Below are 20,249 nucleotides of genomic sequence, written 5' to 3' on the forward strand. Positions count from 1 at the left end.
GAGGGGAAAGATGACTTGAATAGTATGTGCAAGGAAGTGTGAAACATGAAACAACCAGGCAAATGGGAGTAATTTTACATTAGTTCCTATGGTAAAGAGAGTGAGGGGAAGAACAACAGGAAATGAGGTTAATGGAGTAGACAGGGAAAAAAAATCAGACTCTTGTATTCAAACTAGAGAATTTGGCTATTACTGAATTCTGTCAAATCTAAACTGCCATCAGTTAAAAGGTGAACCATGACTTTATGTACTATAAGAAGAAAAAAAAAAAGCTTTCTGCTGGAGTCTATTATAAAGTTTAATAGAATACTCCTGCACAAAGATACACTAACAAGTGGCAACAACCTCAGTGTAAGGTAAAGAATTAAACCAGCTATGCAAAAAGGTACAGCAAGGAACTTCCATTTCTCAACTTGCCCTTAGGTGAAAGGAGGAGGGAAAATTCTCCCCATGAGAACTGAACTCTAGGGTCTGCAGCCTGAACTAAAGCTACCAGTGTGGTCTAAAAACAAACAAAATAAACAGCAAAGACTTTAAAGTGGTCTCCTGTTGAAGTGTCCCTACATGCCTGGCAGAAACAAATGCAGGTTTTCTTTAAATAAACTAGACCTGAATCCAGGACAACAACAATTTAATATGCAATCTCATTTCAAAAATGATCGATAAAAAAATGTGCATCTTAGAACTGATGGAAAACAGTCGATCTTATAGTCTTAAATCTGGAGAGGTTTCATAATTACCTGGGGAACTTTTTTATTACCAGGCCACATACCTCAGACAGGTAGGCCTAAAGCAGAGCCCCGGAATCTCTATTTTAACAAGCTACACAAGGCTTTTTCTTACACAATCAGACAAGATACCAAAACATCAGCATGTGTTTGAACCATCCCCTGAAAACCCCTACTGTAGACAATAAAGAATAGTATGATTTTAAGCCAGGGAATAATTAGATCAGACTGACACTCTAAGACCACTCTGGTGCCAGTGGACTTTGTGGAGAAGATACATTAGAAGAGGGTAAGGAAAGGCGATGGAGGAGTAGTAAATATAGTAAGAAATTACTGAAATAGTTTTAAGGCAAGATATCGTGATTAAATATAACAATGGGGAGAAAAATAAAGAGTATCAAGGAGGCAGAAATAGAACTTTATAAAAATTAGATGAAAGCAGAGGGGTATAATCTAATTCTAAAAACTTTCTGAAGATTCACCCCTAATCAGCATTATAGCCACTAGGCCTTTAAAAATAAATCTTAAATTTGAGTACAGTAATCCACGAACTTTTAGATGTATAATAATAAGGTGTAAGTGCTACACAAAATTCTGTACTAAATATCAAATGTTCCAAATGCAACTAATACTCAAAATGATTTCCAAGTTCAGATGTTAAGCAGAGAGATTTTATTCCTTAATGTTTTACATTTCTATGAATTAATGTATATGCACTAAAAAATTAAAATCTCTTTGGGCATAAAAGAGAGAAAGGATCTTCACTGGTTGATAAATTTAAATTACATACAGAAAACAATGAATCAACAAACTTACGTTGAATATGAATGAACTGTTTTGGCTGTTTAAACTCTCCTTTGTACAAGCGATTGTAATAGTTGACGTTGCTCTCTGCCTCAGGAACTGGAATGACCATGCTCTCTTTTTTTTCTCTAAACACTTGCTGTGCTGAAATAGCTCGCTGTAAGTGATGTTCCTGGAAAACATAAAATAGGCAACATAAGTCTTTTTAATAATATTAATTCAATGCATAATTCTATTTAAAATTTACTTTGTTTAGTAACTGCAAGGTGACTTAAGAATTATAAGGTTTCGGGTGCCTGGGTGGCTCAGTTGGTTAAGCGACTGCCTTCGGCTCAGGTCATGATCCTGGAGTCCTGGGATCGAGTCCCGCATCGGGCTCCCTGCTCAGCAGGGAGTCTGCTTCTCCCTCTGACCCTCCTCCCTCTCATGCTCTCTGTCTCTCATTCTCTCTCTCTCAAATAAATAAATAAAATCTTTAAAAAAAAAAAAAAAAAAAAGAATTATAAGGTTTCTTTGCCATAGAACTATAGAAAACATTGCCACTGACATCTCTTAATACTTGTGCTCATCCTAATATCACCTTAGATGTTTATAATTTTATTAAGTAGAATTTTCTTTAAAGATTATACACATATTCACAAACTAGAATTTAACATCTCAATTAAAAGAAAATTGATTCCTTGTTTGCTAAATTAACAGAGGTGTTTGTCACCAATACTAGAATATGGGAAAATATGCGAATGACAGGAAAAGATTTGTGTCACAGGTTTTAATTATCTTCTGTAAGTACAAACCTGAAACTCCAACAGTATAAAATACTGAATAACTCAAAAAAAGAAAAAATTATGTTCAACAGACTATATTACTATCACAGCAAGAAATATTTTTAAGCTCAGGTTAAACAAAAGTTCCTATAAAATAATACATCCTGATTCTAGTAACTTTCATTGTCTTCATCACTTAATACCTACTTTCTCCCTTGACCCACAAGGGACCATGCTCAACAAAGTAGTTTTACTTTGTAGAAGGCAAATTAGGTCATGTCACTCCCCAACAGATCCCCTTCATACTCAGATTAAAGATTAAAATTATCACTGACTTATAAGGCCTTATTTCTCTCTGACCTTATCTTCTACCTCTCCCTACCCATCCTTTATTGTAGCCACACTGCCTTTCCTTCAGGTTCCTAAATATCCAAAAGGACTGCTTTTGAAAATTCCTTCAAGTCTCATCTTATCAGAGAGGTCTTCTGTGATTTCTTTATCTAAAAGATAAAAAAGAGTACTGGCTAAGAATTTATCAGTCATTCTTTCAATACATTTCAGAGCACCTAGTAGACACCAGATACTAAGAGTGAGTGAGAGACTCTGCTATTAAGGAACTTAGCTAGTAGAAGAGAGATATCTAAGTATGCAATCATGTTTGGGCTTGATAAGCATGTCTCTTCTCAATTAGTCAAACCACTGTCTAAGGAGGATAGAGAAAGATATCCAAAGAAAGTAACATCGAAACTAAATCTTTCAGGATTGGGGCACCTAGGTGGCTCAGTCGGTTGAGCGTCTGCCTTCAGCTCAGGTCATGATTTCAAGGTCCTGGGATCGAGCCACACATCAGGCTCTCCACTCAGCAGCGAGTCTGCTTCTCCCTCTCCCTCTGTAATCGTTCACTCTCTCTCAAATAAATAAAAAAATCTTTAAAACTTTCAGGATCGATAGAGATTTAGATTTAACAAGGCAAAAGACAAAAAAAAAAAAAAAAAGAAAAAAGAAAAGAAGAAAGAATCCAGGCAGAGAAAACAAAATGTCCAAAATAGACAAAAGCTCAGAGACATTCAATAAAAGGCAACCAACTGAGATAGTGGGTGGGTGCTAGCTTAGATTTGAGTTTTTCCACTTTCAATACCAGAAGAAATGTTTTTCTTCATAGGATAAGATCCCAAGTTGGAGCACTAAATACACTTCCCCATACAAATATTACTATCAATTTAGTAAGAGCCTTCAGTAAAAAAACTTTTGAGTTAACTAAACAATTGTGAGAGGATCAAACACACCCACAAACAGCATCAAGGAATTAGGAAAGCCTGGCTCTGGGGCGCCTGGGTGGCTCAGTTGGTTAAGCGACTGCCTTCGGCTCAGGTCATGATCCTGGAGTCCCGGGATCGAGTCCCGCATCGGGCTCCCTGCTCAGCAGGGAGTCTGCTTCTCCCTCTCCCGCTCCCCCCTCTTGTGCTCTCTCTCTCTCAAATAAATAAATAAAATCTTTAAAAAAAAAAAAAAAAAAAAAAGGAAAGCCTGGCTCTGGAAAGAGCAATTTCTAGCATTATGTAAGTCTATATTTTCCTATTACCTTGCTGATATTTCACCTCTCCCGGTCAAATAAAGTGATGCAATATGAAACGCCACTTTGTATTTTTATAACGTTTTATAGTTCTCAAAGTACATCTACAATCAAAAGCTTATTAACCCCTCAAATTTGGGGACAAGGATAGATATTATACTACATCATATATGAGACTCAAGAAACAAATGATTTGGGGCGCCTGCGTGGCTCAGACGGTTAAGTGTCTGCCTTTGGCTCGGGTCATGGTCCCAGGGTCCTGGGATCAAGCCCCACATCGGGCTCCCTGCTGAGCGGGGAGCTTGCTTCTCCCTCTCCCTCTGCCTGCTGCTTCCCCTGCTCTGTCAAAAATAAATAAAATCTTTAAAAAAAGAAACAAAAAACAAATGATTTGCTCTTAGTTATGGTATAAATACATGAGTCAAATTTTAGGACTCTGACTTGAATGTTCTCTGACTATTCCATCTTTACTAGAATGGGCTGTTAAAAATAAAAAACCTGGTTGTCTTTTGTTCCCTGCAAGCTTTCCATACAGTGCCGTGAATTGTGTAAGACTGATGAATCACAGACCTATACCTCTGAAACAAATAATACATTATATGTTTAAAAAAAAAAAGAAGATAGTAGGAAGGGAAAAATGAAAGGGGGGAAATCAGAGGGGGAGACGAACCATGAGAGACTATGGACTCTGAGAAACAAAATGAGGGTTCTAGAGGGAAAGCGGGTGGGGGGATGGGTTAGCCTGGTGATGGGCATTAAAGAGGGCACATACTGAATGGAGCACTGGGTGTTATACGCAAACAATGAATCATGGAACACTACATCAAAAACTAATGATGTAATGTATGGTGATTAACATAATAAAGTAAAATTTAAAAAAATAAATAAATAAAAAGTAAAAGTCCTGGGGCACTTGGGTGGCTCAGCTGGTTAAGCATCTGCCTTCAGTTCAGGTCATGAACCCAGGGTCCTGGGATCCATGCCCGTATCAGGCTCCCTGCTCAATAAGGAGTCTGCTTTCCCTCTTCCTCTGTCCCTTCCCTCCACTTGTGCTCTCTCTCTCAAAAAATTAAATCTTTAAAAAATAAAAAAATAAAAAACCATGTTCTTGTAATGCTAATAATCTAGAAACATGGGTGATGACAGGAAACTGAGCTAACTGGTAGCACATTTTTGATTTGAAGAGATTCTTTTGATATATAATGGACTTTCTCCTAAGTACAAAACATTTTTAGGTACTATCCAATTATTGAAATACATCTTTAATAGATGAAGATTTAATATTATTTTAATTTTACATGTGAGGAAATTTAAAAATAGATCATAGATGACTCTCTTCTTGTTAACAAAGCTGGCAGATGACAGAGCTGCAGCCAGAAATTAAGGAGCCAGATCATGACACACTCCCCCATTTTAATTTACAGACCAAATTTAGCTCTAAAAATAAATTCTCAGCTATCATTTCCTTCCCCATATTATCAGACAGACTCTCAACCTAAAAACTCAGAAAAAAACAACAACAATAGAGCTTCTAGAGGCCTGTGTTTCATACAATAACCATAGCCAGTGACAAACATTACAAAGTCCTGGAAGTAGGTACCAACCAGAGTTTTCATTTGTCTTTATTGGGGCAAAGGGTTGGCAGGAATAATGGTGATTCCTTGTTACATGCCGCATTATGCATTGGTGAGGTTACTTGGTTTTTAAAAGGGCTACTTGCTTTCTTTTCCATTAAGAAGGCATTCTTTTGACCTACCAACTCCACTTAGGAAATTCAACAAAGGCAAAATACAAAGGGGCAACAATGACTAAATAAAATGCTTATCAGGCACTGTTTATAACACGAAAAAAAAAAACCCATAAAGTCTAAATGGCAACAGAGAATTAGTTATATAAAATTATGTTACAGATATAAAACGGAACTCTTGGGTAGTAGTAAAAACCAACATGATGCAGACCTCTACTAACCTGAAAAGATGCTAGGATACTTTGAGGCAAGAGACAGGTGGATGGGTGCTAGTTTAGATGTACAAATATAACATGTATAAATAGAAACGAGTATGTGTGTAGAGAAAATAGACTAAAATACAGAATAGAATACACCACAAAATATTTTTTAGGTGGGCCTTATATTCTTCTGTGTTTCTGCTCTCCCATATTTTCCAAATTTTCTGTAATAAATCTATATTACTTTCCTAAGTTTAAAAAGTGGTATAAAAGTTTTGCATCTTAAATGAAGGGACTCACCACCAAAATACACAAAGTCACTTCTTATGACTTTGACATTCTGAAATATCCTTTTGAAACTTATGTATTATACCTAAACATTTTTGTATTTTCCTAGATATTTACATTCTTTGTGCCTTCTGTTTTTCCTAGTAGTAAATGATAAACTGTTAAAAGCAAACTAAAAGGAACTAAATAACTCATGGCTTTTAGTCATATATAATAAGTACCAAGGACTATCCTACAAAATGCAGGCCAGAATTTTTTTTTTTTTCTTTTGGGGAGGAGTAAACTAAGGCTCTATGGCCACACTGGTAGAAATCAGCAGTGCTAAAATTTGAATCCTTGTTTGTATGACTCTTTTCCATCTTGCCAACCTCATGCCCCAACTTGTTGTGTACCAGAATCTATCAACTGAGGGCGCCTGGGTGGCTCAGTCATTAAGCGTCTGCCTTCGGCTCGGGTCATGATCCCAGGGTCCTGGGATCAAGCCCCGCATCGGGCTCCCTGCTCTGTGGGAAGCCTGCTTCTCCCTCTCCCACTCCCCCATCTTGTGTTCCCTCTCTCGCTGTGTCTCTGTCAAATAAATAAATAAAATCTTTAAAAAAAAAAAAAATCTATCAATTGAGATCGGCTGCATTAAAAAAGGAAAGAAAGAAAATCAAAGATTCTTCATTGGTATTTTAAAAATTCACATGCAAAACCCCCAGTTAAAGATAGCAGACTAAATGCCTACATTTATCTACTTCACTACCCTACAATAGTAAATTTACCAATAAAGGACTAAGAAACTTATAAAGCCACGATAACAAAGAGAATGAGAGATGAGCCATCAGCCCAAAACAGTGTTGCAAAATTCTGGGAGATCAAAATCAAAAGATGAAGTTTTGAGTCCTTGCAGAGAAGGAAAAGATAAAAACTGAGCCCATTTGTCCTATAGAAAACACGATAATGGGGATTTTGAAACACTAGTTAGAAACAGCTAAAGTGAGACAAGTACTTCTTTGCCTATTCCTCCAAAGTAGATCATTCTACACAGACAGAAGAGGGCACCATAGAACTAATAAAATTGTGAACCACCCTTAACCTACAGAAGTGAAGAAAACCTAGAAATCTATTATTATTAAAATTTTAAAAAGATTCAACTATACCTGTAATGAGAAACTCTCTCCACTCTGCAGGAGAGAGGAATAGAAAAAAACTTCAAGAAAAATGCACCGAACGAACTTAAATATGCCCCAAAGAAGCATTTAGAGATATGAAAAATATCTTTGAATCAGAAATTCAAAAACTAAGATCAGAGAAGGAGGAAAAAAATGAAAAGAGCTAACTCAGGAAAAAAGGAAAACAATTATCTCAGAGATGAAGACTGAAGTTACTAGGAGCCAAGTGCAAAATATACTCAAACAAAAAATTCTTACATAAAGGTTGTCAAATGACCAAGAGAATGAAAATGAGATAAAGAAAGTAAAACGAGTAAGGAAGACAGTAAGATGTAAAACAAAGAAGGTATGACATTCATATAATTGGAGTCCCTGAAGAAGAAAAACAAAACAATGCAACAGAATATTCAAAACAACAAACCCCCAAAACGTCTGGAAATAACAGATCTGAATATACATATCAAAAAAAGCTCACAAGGGAGCAAGATGACATACAAAAATCCTCACCACCACAGGCACAATCTGACAATGCTCAGTGCAGTCAAGAGAAAACACTCTTCTCACAGCTTCTCTCTTGGGAAGAAAAGAGAAAAGTAGAATGTACATCCAACATTCCAGCTTTTTGGGAAACTGCCCAAGGGACTAACTTCTGTCTCAGCTAACTCAGAGGGCTGACTGAACCAGCCAGCATTCTTTGAATGCCTGGGGGAACTGTAGAGAACAGGAGAGAACTCAGAATATTGCTGATGCACCAAAGAAGTTATAGTACTGCAGAGAGACACCAGAGGGAGCAAAAAATTACAAACTTCTGAAGAACTAACAATACTCAATTAAGGAAATTATGTGCACATGCCCAGAGAAGATGCATCTCCAGAAAAGGTTTGAGAGGCTTCCAGATTCCCTGCCTGGGCTGACTGGAAAAGGTCTTCCCGGTATGAAGCCAATTCACAGAACACTGGGAGGGGTGACTGTTTTTGAAAAATGCATAAATTAGGGGCACCTAGCTAGCTCAGTCGGAAGAGTGACTCTTGATCTTGGGAGTCGTGGGTTCAAGCCCCCCCTTGGGTGTAGAGATTACAAAAATAAAAAATAAAATAAAAGTAAATCAATAAATAAACTTAAAAAAATATTTAAAGTAAAAAAATAAAATGCACGGGGTGCCTGGGTGGCTCAGTCGATTAAGCATCTGCCTTTGGCTCAGGTCTGATCCCAGCATCCTGGGATCAGGCCCCACACTGGGGCTCCCTGCTCAGCAGGGAGCCTGCTTATCCCTCTGCCTCTACTCTTCCCCCTAACTCATGCTCACTCCCTCTGGTGCATGCACGCTCTCACTTTCTCTCTCTCTCTCAAAATAAAATCTTAAAAAAAAAAAGTTAAAAAAATAACATAATAAAATGCACAAATTACAGCAAAAAAATAACAAGGTGCATGAAGAAACAGGGAAATATATTCAATCAAAGAAACAAATCTTCCAAAGAAGACCCTAAAGAAATGGAGATGTGTGAATTATTTGACAACAAAGTTTAAAATAATTAATAAAGCTCAATGTGCTACAAAAAAACACAAATAGGCAGCTAAATGAAATCATGGAACCTGATGCATGAACAAAATGAGAATAGCAATGAAGAGATAGGAAATATCAAAAAGAACCAAACAAATTCTGGAGATGAAGATTACAGTAACCAAATTGAAAAATCCACCAGAGGGATTCAACAGCATATTTCATCAAGCAGAGGAAAGAATTAGTGAACTCAAAGAGAAATCATTTGAAATTATTTAGTCAGAGGAACAAAAAAGGTGGAAAGAAATGAAGAAAGCCTAAGAGATTTATATGACTCTACTGACAGACCAATATAAACATTATGGAAGCCCCAAAAAGAGAAAAGAGAAAGGAGCAGAGAACTTGTTTGAAAAAAACAATGACTGAAAATCAAATCAGAGGAAAGAAACGGACATCCAAATTCAAAAAGCTCAAATAACATCAACAAAGATGAACTCAAAGAAGCCCACACTAAGACACACTGTAATCAAACTGTCAAAAGTCAAAGACAAAGACAGAATCTTGAAGGCTTGAGCAAGGGAAAAGCAAACCATCATGTACAAGGGAACACCCATAAAATTATCAACAATTTCTCATCAGAAATATTACAAGCCAGAAAGGAGTGGGCTGATAAATTCAAAGCACTGGAAGAAAAAAACTGCCAACCAAGATACTCTATCTGGAAAAACTGTCCTTCAAAAATGACAAAGGACAAATGATAGAGACCTACCCATATAAACAAAAAATGAGGGAATTCATCTCTAGTAGACCTGTCTTATAAGAATTGCTAAAAGGAGTCCCTTCAAGTGGAAACAGAAAGACACTAGACAATAACACAAAAACATTCAAAAACATAAAACTCTGGTAAGGGTACACATATAGACAAATGCAGAATCTTGAGATACTGTAATGGTGGTGCATAGGTCACTTATGATTCTGGTATAGAACTTAAAAGATAAAAGCATAAGAGTAAGTATTAAGGGTGCCTGGGTGGCTCAGTTGGTTAAGCAGCTGCCTTCTGCTCAAGTCATGATCCTGGAGTCCCAGGATCAAGTCTGCATCAGGCTCCCTACTCAGTGGGGAATCTGCTTCTCCCTCTGACCCTCCCCCCTCTTGTGCTCTCTCTTTCTCACTCTCTCTCAAATAAATAAAATCCTTTAAAAAAAAGTATTAAATACAAAACTATGTTAATGACACAAAATGTAAAAAGATTTAATTTGTGACATTAATAGCATAAAAACAAGAGATGCAAACAATTTGAACTTTTCTATGCAACTGAGTTATCAGTTTAAAAAAGACTGTTATACTGTGTTTTCATTTGTCTCAGTATTTTCTAAATTCCCTTGTCATTTCTTTCTTGATCCCCTGATTGTTCAGAAGTGTGTTGTTCAGTTTCCACATATTTGTGACTTTTCCAGTTTTCCTTTGCTGTTGATTTCTAGTTTTATTCCATTGTGGTTGGAAAATATACTTGGTATGATTTCATCCTTCTTGATTTTGATAAGAGTTGTTTTGTGGCCTAATTTGATCTATCCTGGAGAATGTTCTGTGTGTGCTTTAGAAAAATACGTATTCTGCTGTTATTGGGTGGAGTGTTCCGTATATGTCAAGCTCTTACCAAATAATTGAGAAGGAAAAACTTCCAAATTCATTTAACAAGACCAGTATTACCCTGATACCAGGATCAGACAAATACTACAAGGGGGGGGGGGGGGGGGTGGGTGAAGGTAGTCAAAAGGTACAAACTTCCAGTTACAATTTTAGTAAGTTCTGGGCATGTAATGTACAGCATGGTGGCTACAGTTAAAAATACTATACTATATACTTGAAAATTGCTGAGAGTAACTCTTAAAAGTTCTCCAAAAATGTTCATGGACTGTAACACTTAGTAACAGAACTACCATAGGATCTGGAATCCCACTTTTATGTGTATATCCAAAAGAACTGACAACAGGATTTAGAAGAGATATTTGCATATCCATGTTCACTGCAATGTTATTCACAATAGCCAGTGGGGGAAGGAATCCAAATGTTTACTGACAGATGAAGGGATAAACAAAATGTGGTATATACATATAATGGAGTATTAGCCTTAAAAGGAAGGCAATTCTGACACATGCTATAACATGGATGAACCTTGAGAACATTATGCTAAGTGAAATAAGCTAGTCCTGGTCACAAAAAGACAAATCCTGTATCATTTCACTTACGTGTTACCTAAAGTCAAATTCTTTCCTTTTTTAAAGGTTTTACTTTTACGTAATCTGTACACCCAACGTGGGGCTTGAACTCACAACTGCGAGATCAAGAGTCTCATGCTCTACTGACTGAGCCAACCAGGCGCCCCTAAAGTAGTCAAATTCTTAAAAATAGCAAGTAGAACGGTGGTTGCTAGGGACTAGGAGAGGAGGAAAAAAGAAGCTGTTGTTCAATGGGTATAACTGCGATTTTCCAAGATGAAAAAGTGCCACGTATCTGTTGCATAACACTGTACATACAGTTAACACTATTGTATTATAGACTTAAAAACAGTTCAGACGGCAAACTTTAGGTTATGAGTTCTTCACACAACAATAAACAAAAAGCTTATTAAGTACCTGGCAAAAGTAATCCAAAACAACAACCAATTCTGACACATTTTTGAATAAAACTATTTCAAAAATAATGAAAAAACTGTCAAAGACTCCAAATAAACAATAATAGTAAAATAATAGTACTAATTATTATAAATACATTATTACAGTAAGTCAAAAAGCAAAAAAAAAAATCAAACTAAAATCAGACTTCAAAAACAACATAGCGCAACATATCAATGAAGCAACATTTTGAGAAACCTCAATGAATGAAAAGTATGAACCAAGGATTTTATATGCAGCTAAGCTGTTCTTCAAGTATCAAGGCTACAGAAGGAACTCACGGAATTCTATAGGGGACTTTGAACAAATCTACTAGACGAGCACTGTTCAACAGAAATATAATGCAAGCCACACATGTGAGCCATATATTTAAATTTTCTAGTAGCTGCACACTTAAAAAAGAACAGGTTAAATTAGTTTTAATAATATGTTTTATTTAAGTCAATATACACATCTACAATGTTATCATTTCAACACACAATCAATACAAAAATGTATGGAGATACTTTACATTTTTTTCTCCCGTAACAAGTCTACAAAATCTAGTGTGTATTTTACCTGTATGGAACATCTAAATTCAGACTAGCCATATTTCAAGTACTCAAAAGCCACAAGTGAATACTGGCTACATACTGGATACTACAGTCCATCTTCACCTTGGCTTCATCCAACCAAGATATAACTCATAAACTCTAGTAAAATTTTATGTGTATACACACACACACACTCCCTCTCTCTCTCTCTCTCTTCATCCAACCAAGAGATAACTGGTAAACTTTTAGTTTAGTAGTAAAATTTTACTTTCACACACACAAATCTCTCAAAGATGGGAAAAGGATGAAAGACTAATGTACAAACATCTGCACGCAAAGTGGAAATAATGCAACTAAAAATGGGAGAAGAAAAAAAATACAAACCTTCTTAAATACAAAATACAATCTTTTTAAATAAGAGCAAAAAGAGAGGGGCGCCTGGGTGGCTCAGCTGTTTAAGTGGCCGACTCTTGATTTGAGCTCATGATCTTGGGGTCCTGGGATTGAACCCCATTTGGGCTCTGCACTCACAGCAAGGAGTCTGCTTGAGGATTCTCTCTTCTTTTCCCTCTGCTCCTCCCCCCCACTTACATGCTCTCTCTAAAATAAATAAATCGTTTTTAAAAAGAGCAAAAAAAGAAGCATAGACAATTTAACAATACAAAAAATTATTAAATATTATAAAAGAACTGAAATCAAATACATTCAGTCATATCAATAAATATCAACGGACTTATTTCAACTTGTCTCATAACCCAAGACTCAACTATATGCTGTGTACAAGAAACACACCAAAAAAAAAAAAAAAAAATGTGGTTCAGAAAAAGAAAATTAAAGGAATCGATGGAAGTTTATCAGGTAATGGAAGACAGTAAGAAAGACAAGCAGATCCCAATTATCAGACAAGTAAAGTTCAAGTCAAAGAGCATTAAGCATGACCCAAAAACCACAATTCACAATAAAGGCTTTTAGTTTCTGCATATCATTCATGAATGTCTGTCTCTATAAGTTTTGGATATCCTATACATATTTAAGAATATCTATGCATCAAATAACACAGCAACCTTTTTATAAAGCAAAAGCTACAGTATATGTAAGGACTGATAAAGACACACTAATAGTATTAACTAACTTTAACACACCACTCTCAGCATAAGGCAAGTGGACAAAGAACAAGTATGAACCTAAGCACGGACCTAATTTAGTAAGGCAGATCTTATAGCTACATACAAAACTTTACACCCAATGTTCCTTCTTCTCAAACACACAAGCAAGTTCGATAAACGTGATCATTTATCAGTTAAGAATTACAAAAAGTACGGTATTATGAATGGAGTAGAATGGATAAAGAAAGAGACAATTCTCTGAGCATTATCTCTTTTGTATGGTTCTGAATTTTAAAACCATGTTAATGGTTTAACATTCTCTAAAAATAATTAAAATCAACAAGGATGTGGGGAGAAACCAAAATAGTACACAAGGAGAAACAACAAATAAACCTTAATTATTAGAAATGAATATTCATATATCCACAATGAAGAGAACAGAAAACAAAGAAATTTTAAGTTCCCTTGGAAAATAATGATTTGAAGCTCATGTGTAAAAATTAGATAACATATACTTCAAAGAATTGTGATGATAGAGTAAGTAGTTCATGGCACATTCTAAGAGATAAAAGTTTCTTGTTCTTATTAAAACATATCACAGAGGTGCAATATTCAAAATAGTGGAATTTTAAGAACAGGATAAAAAATATTTAGGAATTTTGACAATTAAAACCCTTTCTTTAACACCCATTATAACATAAAATACCCTGAAAGAAATGTCCCCAAGCTGATAAAGAGCAGGCACCCATGGAAAACCTATATCTAACCACCATACTTATGGTCAAAGACTGAATGCTTTCCTCCTGAGATGAAATTCAAGCCAAGGAAGCCTATTACCACTTCTAGCCCACATTTCACCTAAGATTCTAGTCAGTACAATGAGGGAAGAAAAACAAATACAGGCATGAAGACTGGGAAAGAAGACCAAAATTATTTGTACATGATATGCTCATGTAGGGAAAAAAATGCTAGGGAATCTCAACAGAGCTCCTAGAACGAAAGTGAATTTAACAAAGTCACAAGTCAATATTAAATAAAATCTTTAAAGAAACAAACAAAACAATTGTATTTCCATATGACGGCAACTAAAAAATGAAAATAAAAAGCAGTGTCATTTACAACAGCATCAAAACTACTAAATACTTAAGAGACAGGCTTAACAAATTATGTGTGAAACTTGCATAGCAACATAAATGGAAATTAACATGTTCAGGGATTGGAAGGCTCAATACTGTTCCAAAAAACACTTACTTGTGTAAGTTTTCCTCCAAATTATCTAAATTTCTAATAAATTCCAATCAAAACCCCAATAAGGGTTTTTTTAAAAAACAGAAATGGACAAGTTGATCCTAAAATTCATTTAGAAAGGTCAAAGAAAAATAGCCAAAATAACTTGAAAAAGTAAATTTGAAGGACATAAACAATCTGATTACAAACTAAATTATAAATCATAAAGCTAAAATTAATCAACAGTGGCACTAGCATAAGAACATGTAAAGCAACAGAAACCATAAAGATAATGAATTTTAGACAAAGGTGCCAATTAATGAGGGAATTAAATGAGGGTAAGGATAGACTTTTCCACAAATGGTCTCAACAGGAGTTTGGGAAAAAATAAGCCTATGCTCTTACCTCACTCTTTATATAAAAACTAACTCAAAATAGACCACAGACCTAAAAATAAAGCCTAAACTTATAAAAATATCCACAAGAAAATATAGGAGAAAAATTTTAGTGACCCTGGGTTTGGCAAAGATTTCTTAGGACACAAAATGCACAGATTATAAATGAAAGAACTGATAAACTAGGCTTCCTGAAAATTCAAAAATTATGCTATTCAAAACACATACTTTAGAAAATGAAAAGACATGCCAGACTGAGAAAAATGTTCACAATACATATGTGAGAGCCCTTCTATGCAGAATATATAAAGAACCCTTATATCTCAATAATAATAAACCAACCCAATTTTTTTTAACAAAATGAGTCAAAGATTTAAACAGACACTTCACAAAAGAAAATACAACAATAACCAATAAGCACTTGAAAAGATGCTCAACGACTTTATATCAGGAAAATGCAAAATAAACCCACAGAAAGTTTTGACTACACACTCACAAAATGACTAAATTAAGAAACTGACACCACCAACTGTTGGTGGGAGTGCCAAATGATATCACCTCTTTGGAAAACTACTGGGCAGTTTCTTATAAAGTAAATACATGCTTATTATGGGGCACCTGGGTGGGCTCAGTCAGTTGGTTAAGCACCCAACTCTTGATTTTGGCTCAGGTCATGATCTCAGGATCTTGAGATGGAGCCCCAAGTTGGGCTCCCTGTTCAGCAAGGAGTCTGCTTGAGATTCTCTCTCCCTCTGCCCCATCCCCACGCGTGCTCTCTCACAAGTGCGCACTCTCTCTCAAATAGTTTTAAAAAAATACATGCGTAACACATGACCCAGCAATCCTACTAAATATGTACCCAAGAAGTAAAATGCATGTCCACAAACAACTTGCACATGGATGTTAACTGTTATTTTACTTACAATAGCCAAAAATTGGAAACAATATAAATGTACATCAACAGGTAAATAGACAAAGTGGATAGATTCATTCATTGGAATACTACTCAGTTAAAAAAAAAAAAAAAAGAAGAGGGGTCAAACTGATGATATGCAGAACAATGATATACCTCAAAAGTATACTGAGGAGAAAGGGGAACCCTCTTACACTGCTGATGGGAATGCAAGCTGTTGCAGCCACTCTAGAAAAACAGTATGGAGGTTCCTCAAAAAGTTAAAAATAGAGCTCCCCACAACCCAGCAATTGCACTACTAGGGATTTACCCAAAAGATACAAACATAGTGATCCAAAGGGGTACCTGCACCCCAATGTTTATAGCAGCAATGTCCACAATAGCCAAACTGGAAAGTCCAGCTGTCCATCAACAGATGAACGGATAAAGAAGATGTGATGTGTGTGTGTACATGTACACACACACACACACACACACACACACACACACACGCTGGAATATTACTCAGCCATCAAAAAGCTGAAAACTTACCATCTGCAATGACATGGATGGAACTAGAAGATATTATGCTAATCGAAATAAGTCAATCACAGAAAGCCCATTATCATACAATTTCACTCATATGTGGAATTTAGGAAACGAAACGGAGGATCATGGGGGAAGGGAGGGAAAAACTGAATGGGACGAAATCAGAGAGGGAGATAAACCTTAAGAGACTCTTAACTGTAGGAAGCAGGGTTGCTGGAGGGGAGAGGGGTGGGGGATGGGATAACTGGGTGATGAGCATTAAGGAGGGCACGAGATGTGATAAGCGCTGGGTGTTGTGTGCAATGGATGAATCACTGAACTCTACCTCTGAAACTAAAAATACACTATGTATTAATTAACTGAATTTAAATAAAATAAAAAATTTTAAAAAATGAGTCCACTTTAGGGGAGGGAGCTGGGGGATGGGCAAACTAGGTGAAAGGGATTCGAGGTACAAACTTCCAGTTATAAAATAAGTCACAGAGATGAAAAGTACAGTGTGGGGAATATGATAATATTGTAATAACATTGTTTGGTGACTACACTTACCATGTTGCATACTGAGTAATGTATGGGATTGTGGAATCACTATGTTGTGCACCTGAAACTAATAGAACACTGTGTGTCAACTATACTTCAATAATAAAAATTATTTTTAAAGTCCGCAAAAAAAAGTATACTGAGAAATAACCAGATGCAAGTGGCTACGTACTGTTATGGTTCCCTTTATATGACATGTGAAAACAGAGAAAACTAATATATAGTGATCAGAATCAGATCATTAGCTGACTGAAATGGGGGTAGAGGATATGACTGCAAAAGGGTTAAAGGGGACTTTTGTGGGGAATGAAAATGTTCTTATTGTTTGGAATGGTGGTCATACAGGTACATTTGTTTATTAAAACAAAGAACCACACGTAAAATAAATGCTTTATACTGTATGTAAATTACACTTCCATAAAGTTGAGTTTTAAAATGAAGAAAAGGGGCGCCTGGCTGGCTCAGTTGATAGAACATGCCACTCTTGATCTCAGGGTCATGAATTCAAGCCCCATACTGGGCATGGAGCCTACTTAAAAAAAAAAAAGAAGAAGAAGAAGGAAAAATAACATGATGAAACAAAAAGTTAATTTAAGCAAAACATGCTGGCAAGACAATATTTACAATGCTGGTGAAATTGTGATGAGTAAAACAGACACTTTCAAGAATGAGTGCTAGTGAATGTGTTAAAGTGTAAATTGGTATAATCTGGAAAACAGTTTGATAAGATGTTTCTAAGCTTTAAATACACCGCCATGTAAGACTTCTTGAAAAATAATGACATCTGAAAATATTTATGCATTAAGTAGAAAAAGCAGGAAACAAAATCACATACTTAAGTTAATCCCAAATATAGTAAGGTAAACAGAATGTTAAGATGATAGCATGAATAAACGTAGAATTAAAAAAAAAAGCTGGTAAAAAATGTGCCAAAGTATTAACTAGTGAAATTATAGGTGGTCTCTATTTTCTCCTCTACATTTTCTACAATTTCCTCAAATAGTACATATTACAAAAAGCAACCAGTGTCAATCTTTAAAACTACTGATCTGGTATTCCTTCCATAACCTAAAGAAAGAAGAGATGGAGGAAGACAAAATAAAAAAAGGCTCTAGATAAATCCTTATCCTATTCTAATGCTACTTCTCTTCTAGTACTAACTTTCTAAATCTCATTCTCAGTCCCAGCAGCGTATTAGAATCGCCTGGAGAGGCCAAATATGGACTACATGGGAGAAAAAATAGTTAAAAGGATTCAGCAGCTGACTTCCACTCCAACAAAGATGACATACATACAGTGGAACATTATTCAGCCATAAAAAAGAATGAAATACTACAAAATGCATGAACCTTTAAAACATTATACAATGTGAAAGTCATCAGATACAAAAGGCCACATATTGTATGACTCCATTTACAGGAAATGTCCAGATATAGGCAAACCCACAGAGAAAGAAAGTGTATTAGTGGTTGTTGGGGAGTGGTAGGGGTCATAGGATGGAAAGTGACTAATGGGTATGGGATTTCTTTTTAGGGTGATGGAAGTGTTCTGGAACAAGATAGTTATGATGTACAACACTAAATATAGTAAAGGCCATTGAACTGCACACTTTAATATGGTGAATTATATTACATGAATTTTATTACCAAAAAAAAATTGCAGGGGCGCCTGGGTGGCTCAGCCGGGTAAGTGTCTGGCCTTTGGCTCAGGTCATGATCCCAGGGTCCTGGGATTGAGCCCTGCATCAAGCTCCCTGCTCAGCGAGGAGCCTGCTTCTCCCTCGCCCTCTCCCTCTGCTACTCCCCCTACTTGTGCACATGCACACTCTCTCTCTCAAATAAATAAAACTTTAAAATAAATTGCAAAAAAAAAAGGTGAAGTAACAGGAAATGAATTCACCCTTCTACCAGAAGCAAAAAAAAAAAAATCTGATGAGAGTTGAAACAATGGCTTTCCAGACACCGGACAATAGGCAATGAAGGACAATGATACTTAAAAGAAGTAAAACAAAACAGGGGCGTCTGGGTGGCTCAGTCGTTAAGCGTCTGCCTTCGGCTCAGGTCATGATCCCAGGATCCTGGGATTGAGGCCCACATCGGGCTCCCTGCTCAGCAGTGGGCCTGCCTCTCCCTCTCCCACTCCCCCTGCTTGTGTTCCCTCTCTCGTTGTGTCTCTGTCAAATAAATAAATAAAATCTTTAAAACAAACCAAAACAAAAAACAAACAGTCCTACAATTGCCTCAGCTTACTATCCTGGAAAAGTCCCTATGCTGTGGAGGATGAAAGTGAACTAAGACAGAGCTTAAAAGACTTCATGAGTTGAAGAGACAGAAACAAGAGTCTAAGAAGATGAAGGCACCTAAAGTTCAGAGACAGAGTACCAAAAAGGAAGGCATTACAGAGAGAGCCCAGGAGATCTGCAGAGAGTTCTCTGCAATGCTCAGCACAAGTCTGTGAATAAACTACATAGCATTGGAGAAAGAACTATCGCACAGAATTAGAAGGAAAAGTGCCTGTCAGGGCCAAGAAGAGCACCTGTTTCCACCAACTAGGCTGGAAAAAAAGACATGCTACACACAGAGGAACAAAGGATGACACTGAATTTCTCATCAGAAACAATGCAAGTGGGAGTGCCTGGATGGCTCAACCTGTTAAGCATCTGCCTTCAGTCACGTCATGATCTTGGGGACCTAGGATGGAGCCCCATATCGGGATCGAGTCTGCTTCTCCCTCTACCCCGCCCCCCCGTCCCCACTCGTATGCACTCTCTCTCAAATAAATAAATCTTAAAAAAAAAATAATAATAATGCAACTGAGAAGACTGGAGCACCACTGTTCAAATACTGGAAGAAAAAACTGTCAAGCTAGAATTCTATATCCAACAAAAATATTTTCAAAAACAAAAGTGACATTAGCGATCTGTTATACAATAATGCCCAAATAGTTAATACTGTAATTTACGTTTATAAATTATTAAAAGGATAAATTTGTTATGTGCTTCACCACACAAAAAATTGGGGAAATAACATTTTTAGACATGCAAAAGCTCAAGTATTAATCACCAGCAAACCCACACTACAAGAAATGTTAACAAAAATCCTTTGGAAAGAAGGAAAATGATACCTGATGGAAATCCGGATATAAAACAAACTGATGAGAAGGAGTAATAATCATTATGAAGATAACTACCTCCATCTTTCTCTTATCATTTAAAAGTATTTGAAAAATAATTGGTTATTTAAATAAAAATAATAAAGTGTTACAGGGTTTGTTACAAGTGTAAAATGTATGGAAACAATAGCATAAGGTCCGGGCAAGGATAAATGGAAATACACTATCATAAGGTTCTTACACTGTACATAAGTGGTATCACTTAAAGACAGACTGTGATAAACTAAAGACATACAGCTAGTCCCTAAGTTATGACGATCCAACCTACGATTTTTTCACTTTACAATGGTTTGAAAATGATACGCACTCAGTAGAAACCATACTTCAAAATTTGAATCTTCATCTTTTCCTGGGCTGGCAACATGTGGTACAATGCCCTCTTGTGATGCTGAGCAGTAGCAG

The 20,249-nt window shown here is 36.3% G+C and overlaps 1 protein-coding gene across 3 annotated transcripts in view; it reads right to left on the reverse strand.

Annotated features, from left to right (window-relative positions):
- The window catches only part of EPC2 (enhancer of polycomb homolog 2), a 123,232-nt gene that overhangs the window by 73,516 nt on the left and 29,467 nt on the right, over window positions 1-20,249 (reverse strand). For all 3 annotated transcript variants that reach the window (XM_032410816.1, XM_032410811.1, XM_032410801.1), the window contains exon 2: window positions 1,545-1,704. In XM_032410816.1, coding sequence (XP_032266707.1) covers window positions 1,545-1,704 — 160 coding nt within the window. The remainder of the gene's footprint in view (window positions 1-1,544; window positions 1,705-20,249) is intronic.

This window comes from Phoca vitulina, unplaced genomic scaffold, assembly GCF_004348235.1.
Source record: "Phoca vitulina isolate PV1807 unplaced genomic scaffold, GSC_HSeal_1.0 scaffold1, whole genome shotgun sequence".
Classification (NCBI taxonomy): Eukaryota; Metazoa; Chordata; class Mammalia; order Carnivora; family Phocidae; genus Phoca; species Phoca vitulina.